The 22,643-nt window shown below is 36.1% G+C and overlaps 1 protein-coding gene across 2 annotated transcripts in view; it reads right to left on the reverse strand.

Annotated features, from left to right (window-relative positions):
* Window positions 1–22,643, reverse strand: part of didum (dilute class unconventional myosin) — a 164,553-nt gene that overhangs the window by 126,421 nt on the left and 15,489 nt on the right. The window contains exons 2-3 of one of the 2 annotated variants that reach the window (XM_075362968.1): window positions 15,719–15,823; window positions 4,905–5,073 (exon numbers count right to left, since the gene is read on the reverse strand). In XM_075362968.1, the coding sequence (XP_075219083.1) occupies window positions 4,905–5,073; window positions 15,719–15,823 (274 nt within the window). Of the gene's footprint in view, window positions 1–4,904; window positions 5,074–8,062; window positions 8,158–15,718; window positions 15,824–22,643 lie in introns of those variants that run through there. The other variant, XM_075362969.1, reaches the window with a different exon arrangement.

Raw genomic sequence — 22,643 nt, forward strand, 5'->3', positions numbered from 1 at the left:
AGTAAATAAATTTAAAAAATAAAAGTTTCTAAAATTTTTTATTAAAACTTAAAATTAATTACCACCAACTCAATCCTGTTATAAGCCACTATTATGTTGATATATCATAAAAAGGATTAAAAAATGACTATATTTTGAACTATTTATACAAAAAATTTCCCATAGAGATTTATGACTTCCTAATCCACTGATAAAATTTCAAAACACATCCAGACACTGTTTCACTTAAAAAAAAAATTAAGTTGATATAGTGAAAAGTTGGAAAAAATTCCTATTTTAAAGGGCAAAGGTATATAGTTCTACTCTTCTAAAAGAGTTGAACAGTGTTTCCATTCTGACATCTCATTGAGAAAATAACACTTTTAGATTCTGAGAAGATGAAAGGGTAAAAATTAGAAAACTTAATTTAAAAAACCAAACCCTAAAGATTATTCTTCTGTAAAAACATTTTCCAACAGTATAATTTCCACTGATAGTTCTGATTTACTGAAAATCACACAAGTAAAATTTTCACAAGTCTAATTTTCACTAGATGTCTTAAATATAAACTCTTTTTATTTCCGGCCTCTCATCAGGTTTTTAAAAACATTTAACAGAATCAATCCCTTATATTCTCAGAATAGTACCAAATCTCATGATAGTAGGTAACACTTTTCCTGATATAAATCTAACAAAGGCAAAACATACAGATATATACACAGTAAAACTTTATAAAAGCTTTCAAAACTTAACTCTGTGAATGATAAAATTAAAAAAAATTTGATTTGATTTGAAATTTTTTTTTTAAATTCAGAGGAGGTATATTTTTATTGATAACAATACTTTCCCTTTGTTTATATTAAATAACAGCAGGGAAATTAAAACATAACTTTTCAAAATCAATTTAAAAAAAATAATTTTTAATCAGAATTCTCATTCTGCAGTAGAATAAAATAAGAAAACTACTACATATTACAGTAAAATATAACATATGCCGTAATAAAATTAAAATAAATAATGTAATTATTCTAAAATGAAATGTGTAAAGGTTGATGGAGTAATTTATCCAAACAGCATTTTCTTTAATAGCCATGACTGGAAAAACTAGAAAACCAAATGTTTATTAAATGACAGCAATGCATGTTAAACTACAATAGAATATCAACAATCAGAACTAGATACATTTAGGTGATATTTATTTATGATGTAAGAATTTTTATAATTTGCATCAAATGCATCCTTTGAAAATAAATTAATCTATGCATTAAACTGAAGTAGTACATTAACAATATTTAATTTTTATACTTAAATAACATTAACAATACAATTATAACATTAACAATCATTAAGTTCCGTGCAGTATATAATTTAAATTTTTTTCAGCATTAAAGTCCATAACAGGTAAGACTGTTTTCCCGCTACTCATATTTCTACATTAGCTTCTCCCTCATAAATGGTAATAAATTTATTATTTTAACTTAGAACAATAAAATCCACTCCCAAATTCCATAATAAGAATCTATATGAATAATCACTAAGCCATAGTTGAAAATTAAGGTCTTGTATTACACTGTAGGTTACAGTGTTTTTTTTCTCTCAATAAATATGTACTCAACAGAAACACTAACTTACTATAAAACACTAAAGAAACAAACAAAGCTGATAAGAATGGTATAAAATATTCTAGAGTTAGTAAAAAAAGAGCTTGAGGAGTTTTCAACATTTCAGATAAGAAGTATACAAACACATGTCACCCATAAATAAACTTTAAGTGAAGGAAATAGTATAAGGAATGAGATTATCAAAGCCTTAAGATCAAAATGTTTTTCCCTCCTCCATTTAACACAAAAACAAAAACTTTCCTTGGCCATTAACATGATATTTTCCCTTAGAGTAAGGGATTTAGTAAGGAGTAAGGCAATAGTAAACAAGCTACAAATTATACTTATATAATTGATCCCGAACTTAACAAAAATTAAAAAAAATATTGCATACAAAATTATCAAACGTTCTTGAAAAGCACAATATATCTACGTCTCGGTTTGGTTTTAGAAAAGGTAAAGGAATAAAAGATAGTATTCCTGAAATTACAAAATCGATTGCTGAAAATTTAGGTGGTAAAAAGACAGTAGCTGTGATTTTTTTTAGATTTGGCAAAGACTTTTGACTCTCTTAACCATAAGTTACTGGTAGAAAAATGAGGAAATATAGGTGAATATAGAAGGAATGTAATAAAATTAATAAAAGATTATTAGTATAATAGAAAACAGATTGTGAAAATAAATAATATTAAAAGTAATTCTTTAACATGAAATACTGGAGTACCAAAGACAGTACTCTTGGGCCATTGTTATTTATATTATATATAAATAATATTTTTATAATAAACTCAGATACTCAATGAATTATAATAACATATGCAGAAAATACAGTTTTGTTATGTATAGCTAACAACTGGGATGAAACTAAGCAAAATACACATTTATTAAAAACTATAAACAACTAGTTAGATGTAAATAAATTATCATTAAATATTAACAAAACAGTCTGCATGACATTTATTGATATATTATTACCCAATGAATTTAATTTGTATACTGAAGAGAGAGTTATTACAAAAGTTGAGCAAACCCCTATTTTGGAATTATCATTGATCAACACTTGAACTGGAATTATCATTGTGCAAAAAAACAAATATATGATTTACATTTCATACAGGATTGGTAACTTATTCACTGCTAAAAATCTCTTCATTATTATGTAGGGTTATAGTAGTTACATATGACATTATTTCATGCGGTGGAGCAAATAAAATAACTATGAAAATAATTGAAAATGTTCATAATAAGATTATCCAGATTCTAAAAAAGAAAAATAGCAATGCACATTTACCCAATAACTTACATAAAAAATATATATTAGAAACAATCACACTGCATTATACAGAACTATCAGAAAAATATATTAATAACACTTCTGTACACAAAAAGAAAGTAATACTTTTACCTAAAGTCAACAATGGAAAAACAACATGAACAACACGTATATACATCAGTATTTTGTTTTAACTCGTTACCAACTGAACTCAAAAATATAAACTTCAAAAATAAATTAGAACACTAAATGAAAACAAGATGTATTTGAAATAGAGAGAAATTTAAGTATTAAGAAATATGTAATGAATATATATTTTTTTAGTTATTAATTTTAGTTTGATAAGTGAATTAATGTAAAATTTATTATGTTTTGGCTGTTTGGTTTTTTCCAGGCTGTGTACAGATGCTTAAGCATCTTTGCAGGGTTCAGTGCACAGTTATGAAATTTTTTATGCAATTATGTATTGTATCTTATTCTGTAACCTGGTAATGATCAATAAATAAATAATTTGAAAACTATTCATATTCTAGCTACACAACACATATATCATGTTTATTACATTTTTACCTAATAAAAAAAAAAATTAATGGATACAAAGAACAGCATCAGATCATCAAATAAGGATTCAACAAGGATTCTTCCAGTTATGAACTCTGCAAGTCTGTCGACTCCAGTTCCACCAGTCAGAGGTGACCCTACAACCCATACTGAGCAACCCAGTAGAAGGTCTGGTAACAGGTTACGATATGATACCAAGACTACTAACAGAATGGTAATTAGGGGTTGGGGTTTAATCTTCAATTTGCAACCATCCTGATGGACAATTAATAACGAGGCATGGTAACAAATATATGGTCCAGCCAATGTTGGCCCAATACAGAGGGATCATACCTGCTGTTCAACTTAAAACAAAGATGCTGAAATTAAAATAAAAGTTTTGAAATAGAGCCGGTAAAGAAATAACAGGGGATATATAGAAATTGTGATGTCTGGCAACCTCTATATTGACCAGGTGCAATAGAACTTGATTAAGTAGTAATACATAAAAAGTTGTTTCATATTACTTTATTCTTTTGAATATTTGTTCAACCTAAAAGTACGAGGAGGATGAAGATATTGAAAATAAGCTTAAACATGAAAACTATCATACCCTGATTTAATTGCATAAAAGTCTTCATTGCTAGACACTATTTTAACTTACAACTATATAGTTTTAACACTCAGAAAACAATAACCGAATTACTTCAGGTACAGAAAAAAAAATTACTAAATAATATACATAAAACAAAGAACAGAAATTGTAGAAAGGCTATTTGCCACAATCACATTAAAAATGTAGTGTACAAGATCATGCGAACTGAAATGTATTTGTTGTAATAATGGTAATTATAATTTATTTTTCTGACTTTTCAGTCAATACTTAAAACTTCATTTTTGTAGTTGCATTGCCTTCTTGATTGGTACTTAACTGTTGTTTTTAGTAATCACATACAGCATATGCTTTTAACTCAAAAAATTAATCTTTTACTATGTTCTTGTCCATGATAATTTATAATTTGAACCTTTGTAAAAATATCTGAACCAAATACATAGATTAAAATTTTAAATTAAAAAATTGAGGAAACTGAAAATTGACGACAGAGATTAATGAATAAAAATTCTCCATGCTATTGCAAATAAAATTTAAAAAAAATCACAATTAACCAAGAGCAGCACTTGATCAAATGTTAATCGCATACAAATTTTTTTCTAGAGCTGCTGAAACCCTTACAAATAGATGGACTCCAGAAACTTATAAGTTCAACAAAATCAGCTGATGAAAGATACACTCATATTAGTATTACACATACTTCATCATAGAGTAAGTTACATGTCCAGTGCTACTGCATCCACAAAATAGCCGTATAGAAAAAAGTTCCTTTTTCTTGTGTGTATCATAACTTAATATTCACATACACAAATGTTCACAATCATGCCATTTAACTTGCTTTCACAAAGCTTGTTAAGGAAATCCTGTAAAAATATAAAATCATCACTTTACTACTCACCACAGTAGGTATATATAGCTTGTTGTCTACAGAAGCGTACTTGTAAATTATACAGCACTGCGGGTTCGTGAAGATAAGACAGTGAAGTGAGATCATTTTGCCCGACCAAGATACTAGGGTTTCTCAATGGTGGTAGATCACTTTCAGATTTTACTGCAATTTGCTTTTCCTGCATAAAAAAATTTAATAAAAGGTTATTTTATACATTTCACACACAGACAAATAAAAAACACAACATATTTCCACAATCACTTAAATTTCACAGCAGATGAGAATACAGCAGATAAAAATAAAAGGCTGAAGTAACTTAAAGCCACAAGCCCTAAAAAGACCTTGAAGCCCTGAAATTAAGATGGATAAAGGGCATTAAACAAAGTAAAAGCAGGAAGAGCATGCATATGTAAAAGTGTTACACCCATGGATGTGTACACCATTTTATAAAGTATTTACACTACTTACACACTAATTTTTAATGAATGATTTTTTGGACATTATTACTTGGCTGGTTAGATGCATTTCTATATACTTTCATTTTTTGAGCTAAATTTTAATCTCATTATATTTAATTAAACATAATTTTTCAATTATTCAGTTAAAAGTTTTTCCTCCTATTTTTTTTCTAATCAATATGGCTCACCGATCTACTTTTTCATTTGATTTTTTTTTTGTTTTTTTAATGCATTGTCATATAATATCTTTATTTTAAAACCTTTTCATGCCACTTAATTTCATCATTAATACACGCCAAAAGCTTTTACTATTTGTCTTCCTGATGTCAGCATTTCACAACTTGAAAAACCACAATCCACACAAGTATTTTAGAATACCTTTAATCTAACTCCTAAGAGATTGATAATTAGTCATTTTTTTCAATGTAAAACTCTTCTCATTATTTTAACTTGTCTTTGATGTCTACCTTAGTTCAATCATCATAATCTTACTGTGTAAACAAGTTGTGGTTCCTCTAATCACTTTCTTTCTTTATGTTTCATAAGCTGAACTAACTGGTGTATCACTAGTGAACAGTTCTTATTCACTACCCAACATATGTCCAATGTTCTTTGTACAAAAAAGTATCCTATAGTTACTCCAATTCATATTTTCATTAGTTAAGAATATCTGCTAAAGTAAATCCTGAATAAGTAAATTAAAAACAATTTACAAAATGAGAAGTGGATTTTATTTCTGTCCTATTACTTTACATTTTGGTAAATTGCATCTTAAGTTAAAAGTAAAGTTTATTTTTCATTGAGAAGCCAACCCATCCATAAATATTTCAAGAGAAAAACTAGCCAAAGACTGCCAAGATTTAATTATTTATATATATATAATGAACAATATAAATTAATATTTTATGTATATAAATTAATAAACAATGAATTTTAGTTGTTAATTAATATTATTAAAGAAAATTAAATTAATCCAACTATTAAACTAGTAGCACTTAAAATTATATTCACGTTATGGTATCAAAAACAATAATTTCATTTAATCTGCCACAGATGTAGTAACAACAAAATAGTTCATTTTTTATCACTGACTAAGATAGTAAACATATCTCTGTTTTAATTTTAATATTTTAAATCATATTGCTAATTCAATTCCACAACAGTCTAGTGAAATAAAGATCTATGTATAAGTACTAAATGTAGAATTACACTTATAAATTTCACTACTGTTTTGTTTTACTTATTTCCATTCAGTTTCTCCAAAAAATGAGTTTCACAAATAATCACTAATTTTTAACTTATTTTTTTGTTTCCGTAAATTAACAATATCTTCTCACCAAATCTTAGTAGCCTTTCTCCCGAGATTACAACTCTCTTGCAAACACTTACTACCTATAATTATTTTATTGTGTATTTTATAAACTAAAAAAGAATGGAAATATACTACATCATTTGCTTTCTGTACTGGAGCTCGCATTTTAGCGCTGAACTGATCTTCTTTATTGTGAACTAATCTTCATCTACAACAGCTCCCATCTCATGGATTCATTAGTAAACTACTTTTGCATTTTCAACATATTAATGTGAGCAAGTCAATAAATGTTAAATGAATGATGAAAGAAGTGTTAGTAGCATGATAGCTGTCACACTTCTCTGCTCCTGGTTCTTTTGGTTTGATCTTTTTCTGTTTTCTGCCCTAAGGCATGTCCATGATATCCATCCTGTTGTTGGCACTATACTCATCTATTTTTATATAATTTTAATACCTTTTTCTTGTTCCTTTGTCTATTTATCCTCCTTCCAGAGACCTCTGCTGGTGGAAATTAAACATTTTGTTTAATTTCAGCCAAGAGAATCGTATCTTTTATAAGCTGTAGGCAAGCTACTACTCTAATTCCCTACAATAACATCTTCCTTACCTAATCATTTATGATTTGCTCTAAATGCAAATTAAACAAGGTCACTGATAAGCAGCATCCTTAAATACACTGCTTCCTATACAATTCATTCTGTTCTAACATTTCCTACTTTTAGTAGGCTGTTTTGGTTAATGTAAAATTTATATTTATTTATTTAATTTATTTATTTATGTAAAATTTATCTGGTTGAACAGATATTTATATCTGCTCAACCAGTCCATCTCTTGGCTGCTAATACTTTTTCAATAAAATTATACATATTCCTTTATCTCCTTCAATAAATCTCTCTTCAATAATTCTTATTAAACCTATTAAATTTCTGGTATCCACACCTTGCCTGAATCTAAATTGCTCCTTGGCTACATCTTCCTCAATTTTTTAATTTAAATGGTATAGCATGACAATTTTTTTCAAAATCAGACAGCATTTTTCCAGGTTCCAAAAGTTTGGCAACCTGGAACTTATCTACTCTGCTCAATCTTATTTTACTAAATACCATTTTTATATTTACATGAAACAACTGGTCAAATGATATAATTATGTTTATCATTATTATTACTATTAATAAAGCAATAAGACAAAACAGTTCCTTGTATTTTTATACACACACACACACACATGCATGTGCACACATGCACACACACACCCCCCCCCACACACACACACACATTTATTTTATCTATACAAATGAGGTAATCTTGAAATACATTAAAACCAAAAAAAAGTCAGAAACTGTATAAAACCAAAGTCACAATTTATGTCAGATCCTAATGACAAATTATCTACTTACATAATGATAAAAACGTAATATAATAAACAAATAAATAAACTGCAACTATTAATCTATACTGTAACAGAACATCTAATAAACACAGTAAATTCTTATTTATTTCCATAAATGTTTTAAAAATTTGTAATAAAATTTCAAGGTCATACCACTCCTCTTCTTATTTAAATTTTTTATGAAACTCAACTACCGAGAATGTAATAATCTTCAATTATTTCTGATTATTTTTTTATTCATGTGGTTAACAGGTTTTTTATTTATTTTTTTTCTGAACAAAAATTACTTTACAAACTAAACAGAATTAATTCAAGGTGACTGGGATCAGTAAACAATTTAACATACTCTAAATGATACAACCATAATACTTAACAGCACATGGCCATATAGTCAAAACATTATCAAGCTTACTAACTGAATGTCCTCCAGTAAAATTATAATGACAAACTTCTTGATATGTCATTCATGCACTTATATTGTATACACAATGAAAGGCATTATATAATAAAAATAGTTATATACTAATAAGTGTTTATGTTATTACATAACATGTTATGTAACAATATAAGGTAATCCTTACAAAATACCATTAATTATAAAAACTAATCATTACTTATAAATAAGAAGCAATTAATTTAAAAATGGTCAAAATAAGAAGAAAAATACACATTAAGCATTTCTATATAGCATGAAAATGAAAGAATTATTAATTTTTTTACAAATAGAAATTTAACATTCTTATTTTTCAATAAAAAAAATATAATACAGATTATCTACGGATATTCATGGATTATAAAACTTTAACTACATATGCAAGTATTCACAATCATAAAGCTATAAACGTGCAATTAGTAACATTATAACCAATAGGCAATTAGTTATAGACTTAGGATCAACTGATGCTAAAATAACAGCACTCCTTGTCAAGACTGAAAATTAAATGCTTGGGAACAATTAAGCAGACATGATGACATCACAATTTGTGATATCTTGTTTAGGTAGAGCAATACCTACTCACCCATTCATACTGTCTATTTACTTTCACTGACTGTCATCTTAGCCAAAACATATTACAATTAGTTGATTCAAATTATAATAAAACAGTAGATAAAGGCAGTCCAATTTACTATGTACAGCTTGGTTTTCCAGAACAAGATTTTTTAAATAGGAAAAAATGTACCAGGTAAGACAAACAGTTCTTTCTCCTAATAAGGTTCCTGTACAGGCACCATCAATAAGCCATGCTGATACCAAATGCAGAAAGGCAGATGTTTCTTTAGAAGATGACAATACTGTCTTTTGGCTTGTCTGAAGTCTCTTTTTCCTACCTTTTTTTTTTAAGAGGTGGAGGAACCCCATTTCTGGGCACCTAAGCAGTGTCGGGCTCACTAAGAGGTTCCGCCAGTTGTAACAAAGGGCGTATGTATACCTGCACACTTCTGACTAAACCTCCATCCTTGGCTTCATAGGAATGCTTATAAAGACATTTCATCAGAAGAAGGGGGAACCGCCCACACACACAGTCATAACAATCCAACAATGTCACACACCACACAAACAACACTACTGTAAGCAACACATACAGCATGTCAAATACATACACTGACAAAAACACACAAGAACCTGCAGAAAACAGGACACGCCACTAACATCCACAACACCCACGCATTACACATTCACACAGCCGTCAAGACAGAAATCTTAATAGTCACACCACTTACCAGTAGCCACCATCAGACACACGAGCAGAGTGTCTCCAGCCTTATCGCACCCAGGCAACCCCTACACATACGGCGGGCCCCCTAGACACTCAGCTGAGGACCTGTCCGCCCCCCACGCCAATCTCCTCTGCAGGACTACTCATATAATTGCAGTTTCCTCATGACCGTCCTCACGAATCTTTCCACAGTCTTCCACTGTGCCTCACCTTGTAATAGAACTCATAGGGTATCTTCAGGGCGAAACATGTGCTCACGTCTCAGGTTGCCGATCACTTCTCTACACTCTATGGCGAATCGCAGACACAAAAAGAAAACATGTTGGGGGGGGTCTCTTCTACCTCGCGCTCAATTTTCAGATTGATTGAGCCCGAATCTATACAAATAAGACCTAAATCCCCCATGACCCACCAGGAATTGCGTTAACTCAAAACTCAACGTGCCATGGGTCCTCCAGCACCATGCCCTGATGTCCCCAATATGACGGTGAGTCCACCTACCCTTCGTGGCCCGATCCCACCGCTCCTGCCATGTTTGTGCGATCTCTTCTTCTAGTTATTCAGCAGAATGCTTCCTTTCCACTAATGGGAGTTTTCTCAGTTCCCTAGTTCTGCTACGCCGCATTATCATCAAGTCTACAGGCGGGAATCCAGTAACCACCTCAACCGCCTACCTGGACACTGTCCTATAGGCAGCTGCTACTCTGATGCAACACCTCCTATGGATGGATTCCAATTTACCCTTGTACTTGGCAAATCTAACAACGCCCGCCCACAACTCGGCGCCATATAGCAAGGCTGAATTGACCACATGCCTCCTATGTTCGGAGGGCCTTCTTGTGTTCGGGAGTAGGCTAGCAATAAGCCTCCTTATTTTCTCTGCCTTTTCACAAGCCCGGACTATGTGAGTACTAAATCTTAGTCAGGAGTCAACCCAGATTCCCAAGTATTTTATGGCCACCTGAGACACAATTTCTCTGCTATCAAGGATCAGACGTAAAGTTGGCCTGCTCCTGGCAGCAGAGATCACCATCATCTCCATCTTTTCAGGAGCCAACTCCAGTCCTACCCCAGCCATCCACTCACTAATCCTTGAATACAACTAAGTTATTTTGCCTACAGCCTCATACCTTGTTTCCGCCTCCACTAGTAACACTATATCATCTGCGTAGACAAATAATGTAACCAATTGTGGGAGAACACCCAAAACACTCCATTATAAGCCATGTTCAAGAGGGACCCCTGTGGCACCCCTCTATCGAGGTTCTTCTCAACATACCCATCATACAGTCTAAAGGTCATTTGACGCCCAATGAGGTAATTTCGCACCATCCGTCGCAGATAAGAAGGGACACGAAGGTCCTCTATTGCTCCCATTATTGCCGAGTGGCGAATGCAATTAAACGCGTTTCGTACGTCCAGTGCAACTAGGACGCGATCCTAGCATCAGCTCTCCTCAAGGCTCTTCCCGGCAAGGGTCGCAGACATTAGCCACAGCATCGAGGGCGTTCTTACCCCGGCGAAATCCACACTGATTTGCAGAGAGCCCGCCCTGCTCTTCCAGTAACCCAACTATCCTTTGCTGAAGCATACATTCCACTACCTTCGCTAGCGCATCAATCATCGCCAGCGGCCGATACGAGGAGGGAAGTGCCAAATCCCTCCCCGGTTTAGGAACCCGCACCAGCCGCTGACGCTTCCATCTTCCAGAAATAACTGTCTCATTAAGACAGGCGTTGTATGTCTCTAAAAACGCTTCTGGCTCAGCCCGAGCCGCCATCTTGATAACCATATTAGCCAGGAGATCCGAGCCAGGCGCCCTGGCCGATGATATTCGTGTGATCGCGGCCTCCAGTTCTGCATCGGTAAACAGCGGTCCAGTCCCAGCCGCGCCTCTTACCTCTAGGAGTAATTCGTCCCCCGAGGGGAAGAGCCCATCAACTATGTTCAGCACTTCTTGCGGACACCTCATAACTGTAGCTCTAGGGCTTCCTGCTTTCTTCACTAGAACCGCATAGGGCCTCCCCCACGGGTCCGTCTTCACCTCCTCAATTAATTGAGCCCAACATTTTCTCTTTGACTGTACGATGAACTTAGCAAGCTCTCCTCTTTTTCTTATACAGCTCAGCGTACACAACTTCAACCGAATGCAAGTACGCCCTTGTCATACGCCTTCTAGCCCGGTGGCATTCTTCTCTCTTCCTTGCTATATCGGCAGTCCACCAATATGCAGGCGTACTTACGTGGGAGAACTTCGCAGGCTTCTTCAAGACAATCGGCAAGACATGTGACCTTCCCCTCCGCCATGGAGACCCGACGTACTGCACGTAGGTCAAGCTGTTCGGCAAAAACACCAAGGTCGAATTCCCTGGTGCTCCAGCCCGTAAATATAGGTGGTCCATCACTACCAGCTCCGGTGCCAGCGATCGTCATCAAGATCGCTAGCCTTCCTACACTCACACTCTCCAGTCTGCAATGCGGGCAGCAAGCTAAGGGGAGGCAAAAGTCACGTCGATAGTAGAGCCCAAGGGCCCTCCGAAATGTATATGTATTGCCAACATTTAGCACTATTAAGTCCAGTGCCGCAGTCATGTCCATAAGCACCGAGCTTCTTGCGTTTGTCCTGGCAGATCCCCACTCGGTCGACCAGGCATTAATATCGCCTGCCACCAACACTGGTCGACGTATGGACATATCCCTCACCATAGTAGTCAAAATCTCTTTATAACACTCCATGCTGATGTTGAGCAAAGGTAGGTGGAGTAGTAGGTCACTCCTCCCACCCTCGCCCTTACAAAGAAGCCCCGTCTCAGCCACACATCACAGGCAGGTAGTCCTGTACAGCACCAAATCGCCGCAGTCCCGTCCTCAGACATCAGCCAACCAGGACGCAGTCGAGAAGCGCACGGTTCGGAGATGAGCACGACGTCCGCGCCCACCTCCGCCGCAAAATTGACCAGAAGGTCCTGTGCCGGTACTGCATGGTTCAGGTTCACCTGCAGTATCCTCATCGACGGGTTGGAGCGTGTCCAGTCCTCCCCTGGCTTCTACTACGTCTCTCCGTATTAGCATTTCCATGGCATACTGCCGCTCCGGTACGATGTCCCTCTAGCCACATCTAACGCATTTTGCAATATTCCTGCATTCCGCAGCGCGGTTGCTCTTCACCACCGCAGTTGAAGCACGCGGCCGACCTATCGGCACCTTTGCAGTTTCTGGCTGTATGGACAAATTCTAAGCATTGATAATACTTTATAGGTAGGTCTAAAACATCTACTCTGCATGGTACGAGTCCTATCTTGACCCTTCTTCTCTGCATCAGTGATGAGACGTTCGGCACAGGAAGTCGACGCGTCGTCACTGTAGTTTCTCCGTATCCAGGTCTGACGGTCACTTTGAGATCTTCCGGCATTTCCTGACCACAGGCCTCAGACAGCCCTTGTTGAACTTCAGCCGGCTGTATGCCGCTCTCCATGTCTCGCATCCGGAGAACGGCTATCCTGATCTTAGGGTGCACCTTTCCCTCCTCAATAGTATTTGTTAATAACTGCTTTAATTCGCCCGAGTTTTCCTTTTTCTCCTTCACCCTTATTTTCACGTTCTCTCCAGTCTTAAATATGGAGAGAATCTCCGACGTCGGCGGTACAACAACCTGTGTCTTAAGGGATTTGAGTAAATCGGCATAAATCCCCGTGGTTTTAATCATCATAGTCTCCGTCTTGTGGAAGGCATCAGGAGGGGAATTGGTACTCCAAGCAGATGGAAATTTGGCATCCGGCGCGATTATGTATAGACAGCGTCCAGACGCTATGTCCTCACATTCTAGTATCTTTCGTACGTAGGTCGCAGTATTCCGCCCGTAGATCTCCGTTTGTATTTACCCCAGGCAGCCGCCACTATTTATCCTGATTCTGTTAAAGACGTCCACAAGAGCCCCAGCAAGATCTCCTTCATCATCAGAATCAACGCAGGCAACATGAAACATGTTTGAGACTGGCGTTACATCTCCTCCAATTTGTCCAATAAGTCGTGCTTTCAACGTAGCCGAAACAACACTTCCAGCTCTGATATCTGATTTGCCCAAAAGCCAGGCCACCTGCGGGTGCCTGGCGGCAAGTGTGTCCAAGGCCCTGCCTTACTTCACAGCGTGCATATCCAATATGGCAACAGTGCCCAGTGCGCCCATTCTTCAATCTTGAGCACCAATTTTAGTTTTACGAAATGCACTCAGAGGCCAATCTTTCTTAATAAAATCAGTCATTTGCACCGTGGGTACCCCGTTATCCAGAGCATCCATGATTGGACAGCCGGTATCGACCCACGTTTGAGTGGTTGCCTCCGCAGTCTGTCTCTTGAACGTACTGTCAGGAGCGCTGTTAACCACTCTTCGCAGCTCCTTAACCGCAGCACTAATGATGTTCACCTCCAGTTCTTTTTATCTTTTTTTGACATTTTTATCTATATTTTTGCGGAATGCCTTGGCCAAGCGCTCTAATTTACTGACCAAGTCCTCAATCTCTGTAGGCGCCTCTTCCTCCTCCGTGGAGGACTGTCTCGCCTTCAATCTTTTGGCTCCCCTCCTGATGTCCGTAGTTGGTCTAGGGGGGAGCCCCTCAGGTATTACTTCTGCCAAATGCGCTCCAGCAGTATTCTGCACAAGGTACCCTCCATGTCTGCCGCACGCGAAGTCGTCGGCTCCGAAGTGGTCTCATTCATGCCTTCCGATTCCTCCACATCAGTAGTTGGGCAAGAAAGAAAAAATATATATATATTATATGTAGTAGGGAAAAGTTACCTCACTTAATGAGGTATCAATTATCGTTAATAATATTTATATTACCGCTCACCGATATGATATCTGTTATCAGCTGGAGATAACCGAATAATCACTTACAGCGAAGAGACGCTCCACTATAATCCTTACTGCCTGTGACAATAAGCTCGAAACGACAAAAAATCAAAATAAAAAATCCGTCCGTTAACCAAAAATCGTAAAAATTTCAAAACATATCCAGTAAACATTCACCTAACAATACCTATTGTCCTACCTAAAAATCAGACTAAAATTAAAGACTAAGAAGCTTACTAGGAAAAGCTGTGCCTCATACTCTTCCTACATTCATAAATAAATAATACATTAAAATAATAAATAAACACATACTAGGTAAGAAAGTATCAAAAATTATTTTTTTGTTAATTACGGAATAGGCCTCAGGTCAAAATTTCTGATGAATTAGTGATATTTTATACTTCAATAAAAATAAGTAATCATTTTATTGTGTGAAAATACGAAAAAGACCGATGATCAATTATCAGACTGGACATATCTGACACCAACACTGTTATAGCTGACTTCACCGATATACAAATATATACAGGTCATTTAAAATTTTTGTTAGTGTTATTTGCAAATGATAATGCAGATCATAGTGTTATTGTAAAAGTAATATTAAACATTCACCATCGGCCTCTTCTCTTTATGTATCCTTAGGGATACTATAATGAACTTTGAGTGCTCGATCTTAAAGTTTTTATTAATAAAATAGAACACTGGTTTATTGGCAAAACTGTATTTATCAAAACAGTAAGATAATTAAGAAAGTTGTGAAAAGATCAGTACCATATCATCCTTTAAGCTTATACAAGATCTACAGTAGCCGCAGTAAAAAGCAATTAGAAAATTTCACTATTAAGTTTGACCGACAAATGAAGACTACTTTGGTTTGTTGCATGTGTTAAAGTAGACAAGATAACGTAATACAATATAAAATTTTCCAGGTAAATGACATAAAGCTATAAAAATAATGCAAAAGATTGATGGAGATCAGCTGCCACATGCAACTATGGCAGAGAAGACATAAAGAATTTAAGTAAGTGATCCTCAATGTGCTAAAAAAAGAAATAGAATAAGCCAGTTTATCAATAAATTTTCAAAAATTACTCACCTTCCCATCTTCAGTGCGAACTTCTAGAATATTTGACTGAAAATCTTTCAATACTTCTGCTCCTTCCCAAACCAGCTCTGGATGTGGTAACCATACTCCAGAACCCTGAAATTACAATGTTAAAAATAAGTTACAAACACTTATAAAAATACAGAAACTCCTGGTTAATTAAAATTCTGTACACTGATCCTTTTTCTGGATAAGAGGAGAATTTTAATAAATTAATGAACATTTATAGGGAATCTTTGCAAGTTGTTATTACGTAAAACAAACCTGTTAGGTAACATAACCAAATGTAGGTACCCAACATGAAATAAAAGTCATTCTTAATCATTTTTAAGAACGGCAAGCATTCTAAGCTTTAACTTCTAAGAAAAGTAAAGTGTCTTCTGGGATCTTTTTCACAGAATTAAATATACTGACACATATCAGTGCTTTAAACCCTCTGAAATGTAAGGACATTCAACTCTACAACTGGCACCTTACTCTTCTGTCCACAGGAACTGACCTAAAGTGAATATTATTACTATAGAAAGGAAATTAAATCAGACTTATACATCACTGTTTTATGTTATAGTAGTAACAAAAATTAGAGAAGCGGTATGGAGCAAAAACCTTTTACTTTTCCTGTTATCCTTTCTTTTCAGTGGGTCTAGCTAAAGTTTATTTTGGCGAGAAATTTCCAGATACCATAAAATTAGCAAGGATGATTTTTTAGGTCTTCAATTCTTACAATCCGTTCATCCGTTCGAAAGTTTTTGTGCAAACACATTTGCCGAGACAAATTTCATGCAAACCTGAAATGCCGAGATGGAAATTCAGCCGATTGGCTAACATGAATAATGAACAATTACATTTGCATAAGAAACTGAAGGAAATGAAAACTTTTTAAAATGTGATTGCAATAATGATGATACGAAAATTTTGCTATTTTAACAGATATCAACGATGACCGATGACAATTAAAAAGTGACGACTAGATTAAAATCACTACGCTATCGTAATCATAAATTTTCCACCGCTATGTTATGGTGTATAAATATTCTCAATCAGCAATAAAATGTAATAACTGATGAAAACACTATAATAGCAGTACACATCCACTCACTAGGATAATCTACTCCTGATATAAAAGAATTTCAGACATTTTCGCAACTGACGGATATATAAAGTGCAAATCAGATTTAAATTATTTTTGGCAACTAATTTAAACGCATGTCTCCCATTAAACAAGCAATCGTACAACATAAGGCAAAAACTAATGGCGCATCTCCCCATGGGTAAATGTATAACCTGAAATTAATTTGGAAAAATACGGGCTTATTATATCTGCTCAACTTACACTTTTTTAATGGAAAAAATAAAAAAATGTTTATTAATTTCATAATTAGTCATGCATTCACATATCTTACACAATAATTATTTTTAATTCGACAACATGGAGTTTAAAAAAAGAACAGGATTGACGACTTGCGTAGACTGTTGGTTCGCACGGGCTAGCAATAAGATTTAAAGAGCCTCTGACCTTAACGCGCCGTATCCATTCAAAATTAAATCAATCAAGATTCTTCATAACTCAAGACGTATTTTTAGATATCAGAGGTAAATTTGATCACATTATATTCACATGTGTTCGAAGGAATATTTTCCGGAGAAAGCCGGTAAGCGTCCGGATGTATGAATAGCTGATCTACATAATATACAAGAACAATTCACAAACATTTTGTCAGTAATTTTTTGTTTATCTCACGCGATAAATATCACTACATAGTTGAAACATGCTTCAGAGCAAACAACGCAATATCACTGATATAACAGGTCTCTTAACATTTCACGTAACATTTCCTGCCAGCTGTAGAAATTAAAACATTAAAATAATATTGAAAAGTTGGCCTTCAGAAATAAATTAATGGGCAATTATAAAGCAAATCGATAGGAAAAATTTTCACAGTGGTATCCTTAAAATGCAACTGACTTATATTCTAAACTTATCTAATTATTACAATTATTACCCCTCACTATAGTGTTTGCAAAGATTGAAAAGATAGATCTTAGATCAAAACTTTTGTCAATGTATTGTCATAATCTTGACGCATTCTTCAACGTAGCGAACGAACGATGTAAGAGATAATCTAATTATTAATTCGGTCTTTCTTACTAGCACACAAGCACGCTGGTTATAACATCAAACGGCAGCAGTAGACGTAACTCTCAAAGACGAGTTACTTTATTAATTAAAATTAAATTTAAATAGTCTAATACAACCTATTTACTTTTTTTTTATATTGCCTGAGCCACCAAGGTAATATTGGGAGGAAGGAGGAATGAGTAAAAAAAGAAGGAAAATTAACTTAGGAAGAGCGACTGTAAAATGTAGCAATGTCACTTAGCTCAGGGCTAAATGACAATGTTACGTAGGACACATAATAGTAGCATTCAGTATTTAAATAAACGGAGGAGTTTCAAACCGACTTTTAAGCTGATGATTATTACATGCGGGCGATTCAGGAGGAAAGGAAAATAATTTGGGAATTGATTCTATGGCTTGAATCAAAGAAAAAGGTTCATACAAACATATGTACGAAAACGCTTTGTTATAATTTTATAAGTTGTAATTCCGTTTTGAAAAATGCCACGCTTCTTCACTCATGCAGAATTGCTGATACGACTTTTGTGATGGAACTGCTCCAGCTGCAGTGGAAGAATACCGAAGTATTCTGGGTATACATATATATATTCCTGGTATTCGGACAAGTAGTTCCAAACCGTAAAGTATTTTGTAGGATTTTTAATTTAAAAAAAAAATTCTTCAAGTGAATGGTACATTTCCCAGTGCTCGTTTCCTCTGAACGTTAATAGGTACACGATGAAAGGGAAAACAGTCTTCAGCTATAGAACAGCTTTGTCCTACAACGAGCATGCGAAGAATTACTACACGACTCAACATTCCACACCGTACAATATGTAAGACATGACATGCTCACGTACTGTATCATGTTCAGACAGTTCAACATCTCCAGCTTGGTGAACATGCCAGACGACTGCAGTTTTGTTTACGGATTAAACAATAATTACCACTTAATTCTATTCATACTATTTTCGGACGAAGCTACTTTTCCCCGAAATAACATAAACAACATACAGAATTCACACCGGTTGTCTGAAGAAACCCACATGCAGTAGTTGAATCAACTTTCCAGCATCGATTTTCGGTGAACGTTTGGTGTGGCATGATCGACAACCAATTAATAGGCCCTTTCATATGGCATGATTAACAACCAATAGGTCCTTTCATACTACAACGTGTCACGGGGATAAAGTATCTGGAATTTTTTACAGTGCTTGGAAATTGCTCACTGGCGTAACCAATTGAATGTAATACCAACTTGATAGGGCACCAACACTTTTCACGAATGAAGTAAGATAATTCTTAGGTGAAAGATTTATGGGTAAATGGATTGGGCGTAGAGGGCCGTTAAATTTGCTATCTAGATTACAAAAACTAACTCCTATAGATTACTGTTAATGGAGTTGGATGAAATGCGAGGTAAACAAGAAAAAAGTAGACTCACGTGATGAACTGATCGCTTGCATTCTCAGTGTCTGCTGTTCTCATCAAGGAACGCTAAGATGTAAGGTTGGCGACAGAAAATGTAAGGAAACGAGTTGAAAAGTGCATCAATGTCAATGGTGGTATTTTCAAACATTTATTGAAAATTAATATAGTATAAATCAGAAAGTATTTTTTTTAAAGTAAATAAAAGTATTTTAATTTTTAACTTGATGGTTTCTTAGAAGTTTACTCCTTATACAACGCCTTAAAAGTTTCATTATGACTTCATTTCACCGGGTGAACTGAAATCCAGGCGAAATTTTTCGGTAGCCGTAACTCTATAACAAAGCGTCTTCTTCATACATATGTTAGTATAGCTTATCCAAGCCGAATTGGCACAAATCTGATGAACAGCATAGCTGTGTATCTTGCTGCCTAACAAGTACAGATTTATAATACTACTCGATTAAAGGCAGTATGTATACGGTACCACTATTGTTTATTCCAATCGATGAACAGATTCACGTCTTGTATTTATTAGTTACTTATTTAATCCTGAGTTTATATATTATTAAATTAATAATTTATTTCTTTATTAGATACTGAAATAAATATGTTAGGCAACATTATGCAGACTAATCTGCGGACAGAGTGAGTTAAAAAGTACTTTGAGTAAGGTTTTTTTTTTTTTTTTAAGTGTTTAAGTATATACATTTAACTTATATAGAGACAAATTTTGCAAGTCAAGCGACAAGCTCTGGCTTGTTCGTGACGTCATTGAAATACAAGTAAACAAGGACTTGTAAAATTTTCAGAAGTTTTACTGTGTACTAGTAGAAATTTTTCTAAGTGTTTGCGATACTTTACACGGGCAAACTCCTATCCTCCATATCTCCTATAGTTTTTACCATAGAACCAAAATTCCCAAATATCTATCCGAAACCAAAAATTTCTGACCTTCTGACCCCCCCAAAATTTTTGACCCCGGATTTGGACACATACATTTTACTTCCCCCCCCCCCAATTTTTTGGGGGGCACCCGCCCGTGTGGGGTATCATAGGACTCGGAATCAACCCCTGATTTCGAATCCGAGTCATGAGAAGACGAAGCTCGCTTCCAATAGAAGATAAGGCCTCTCCAGAGGCTGGGCCCCAGAGGGGAACTGCCGGAAGGAGGGATAGTGTTTCTGAAGTCTCAGAAGACATGGACATTACAGGATTAAATCAAGGAAAAGCAAAGTGGAAGACAGTAGAGAGGAGAACCGCCAAGCGGCCGAGAGCAGGCTCATCAGAAGAAGAGGAGGCCCCCCTTAATTTGAAGGAGGTTACGTACAGGCTGGGTAATGCACTATTACAGCTTAGGCAACTAACTGGCAAGGCCAGTGTAACGGCAATCAAGGCTCATGAGAGGGAGCTGACAGAAATTTATAAAGATTTACAACGAATAAATGATGAGACTCCAGACACAGTTGACCAAAGTACCCAAACCGAAAGTCATGGCAGGAACGAGATGTCAGATATTCTAGATGTAGAGCTGACAGATGAACAACTGATAGACAGATTACCCACACGATGGTCAACCTGGGTAATGAACAGGCTGACCCAGGAGAAAGATCTAAGACCAGGAGATGACAGCTGTTTTTTCATCGATTTGAATGGATTAAAGCCATCCAGCCGGTATGCTGGGACGGCACCTGGGGCAATGATCTTACAAGACTCCACCATCCTCGAAGATGGAAAGATCACAAATACCGGAACTAGGTACACGGTAATCTATGACTCTAGAAGGAGATAAGATAATGGCCTCTCATATTATAAAGGCCTTACGAAGAGCTGTAGGTAAGCCGGAGTCAGCTGTCTTTGTGGTTCCCAGTGGTCCAACGGGCATCATAGTGAGAAAAATAGTAATATACATGATGAGGAAGGGTAAGACCTTGCCGAGGATGTTACTCCCCAGCCTGAGGGAACAAGGGAGGGCAAGGTCGAGGTCGGTATCAACAAGAAGGGGAACCCCCCCGGCCGTTGAAAGTAAAACGGTCGTAGTAAGGGCCTCCGGTAAATCTTATGCCGATCTGTTGAAAACCATGAAAGAAAAGGTTAAGGTCGAGGAGGCCGGCGAAATACTGTCAATTAAACAGGGAAGGGATCAACAACTAGAGGTCCGAATTAGTGGGGCGCAGAAGGCGGGGGAGTTTTCCTCCCTGCTGAAGAACAGAGCAGAGGATCTCCAGGTGGATATAAGAACAAGAGGGGACCGCAGAACAGTCGTTCATGTAAAAGACATGCTGGGCGACACTACTGAGCGAGAGGTCAGGGAAGCGGTAGAGAAGGTACTAGGACAAGGAGAAAACTTTCAGGTCACATCACTAAGGGAGGCATTTGGAAACACAAAAAATGCCACGGTGGTCACAAGTCAAAGGAATGCAACAAAATTAATTGCAGCAAGGCTGAGAGTAGGGTGGATGAGTTGCAGGGCCTACATCCGGACAGATATAGAGAAATGTTATCGATGTTGGGATGTCGGTCACAGCAGAAGAGAGTGCAGAGGCCAGGACCGTTCAAACCTCTGCTTCAACTGTGGTAAACCCGGCCATGTAATTAAAGATTGCAAGGAGGCGACCATATGCCTGGACTGTGGAGCCACTTCACATAGGACCGGGAACCCGTGCTGTAACAAAGGTCATGACTAAAGTAATACTAGTTAATAATAACAGGAGCCTACTCTCTAGTGATTTGAGCATAGAAATAGCAGCTAGATACGAAGCGGACTTCCTGGTGGCCACCGAACCTAATGTGTATTCAGCGGCCAGAGAACAGTGGCTGACCGATGGGAATGGTGATGTGGCAATTAGAAAGATCGTTGGAAATGTGGATTATGATCTGTAAGGTAGAGGTGACGGACTCATTGCTGTTGAGGTAAGCGATAAGATTATAATAGGTGTATATATCAGCCCTAACTGCAGCAGGGAATCTCTTAAGAACAGACTCCTTGACCTCCAACAAGTCATTATACGAGCTCGGAAGAGAATAGTAGTCCTTGGAGACTTTAACTGCAGGACTGTTCTAGCTGGAGCAGTCTCCTCGAACACTAGAGGAAAACTCCTGGAGGAATTGCTGGCAGCGACAGGAATGACATGTATTAATGACGGGACAGCCACCTACCAAGCAAGAGGGCATCAATCGGTCCTGGATTTAGTTATAATTGATGGAAGGATGCGCACTGATGCAACTGATTTCATGGTTCTTAATGACGAAACAGCCAGCGATCACAGAGCCATCTTTGTTAACTTCAGAGAGCAACGGCCAGAAATAAGACAGATAAATAACAATATCAGACTGTCTGATCAACAGATATATAGAGTGGCTAATAAT

Source organism: Lycorma delicatula, chromosome 4 (assembly GCF_047948215.1).
Source record: "Lycorma delicatula isolate Av1 chromosome 4, ASM4794821v1, whole genome shotgun sequence".
NCBI lineage: Eukaryota > Metazoa > Arthropoda > Insecta > Hemiptera > Fulgoridae > Lycorma > Lycorma delicatula.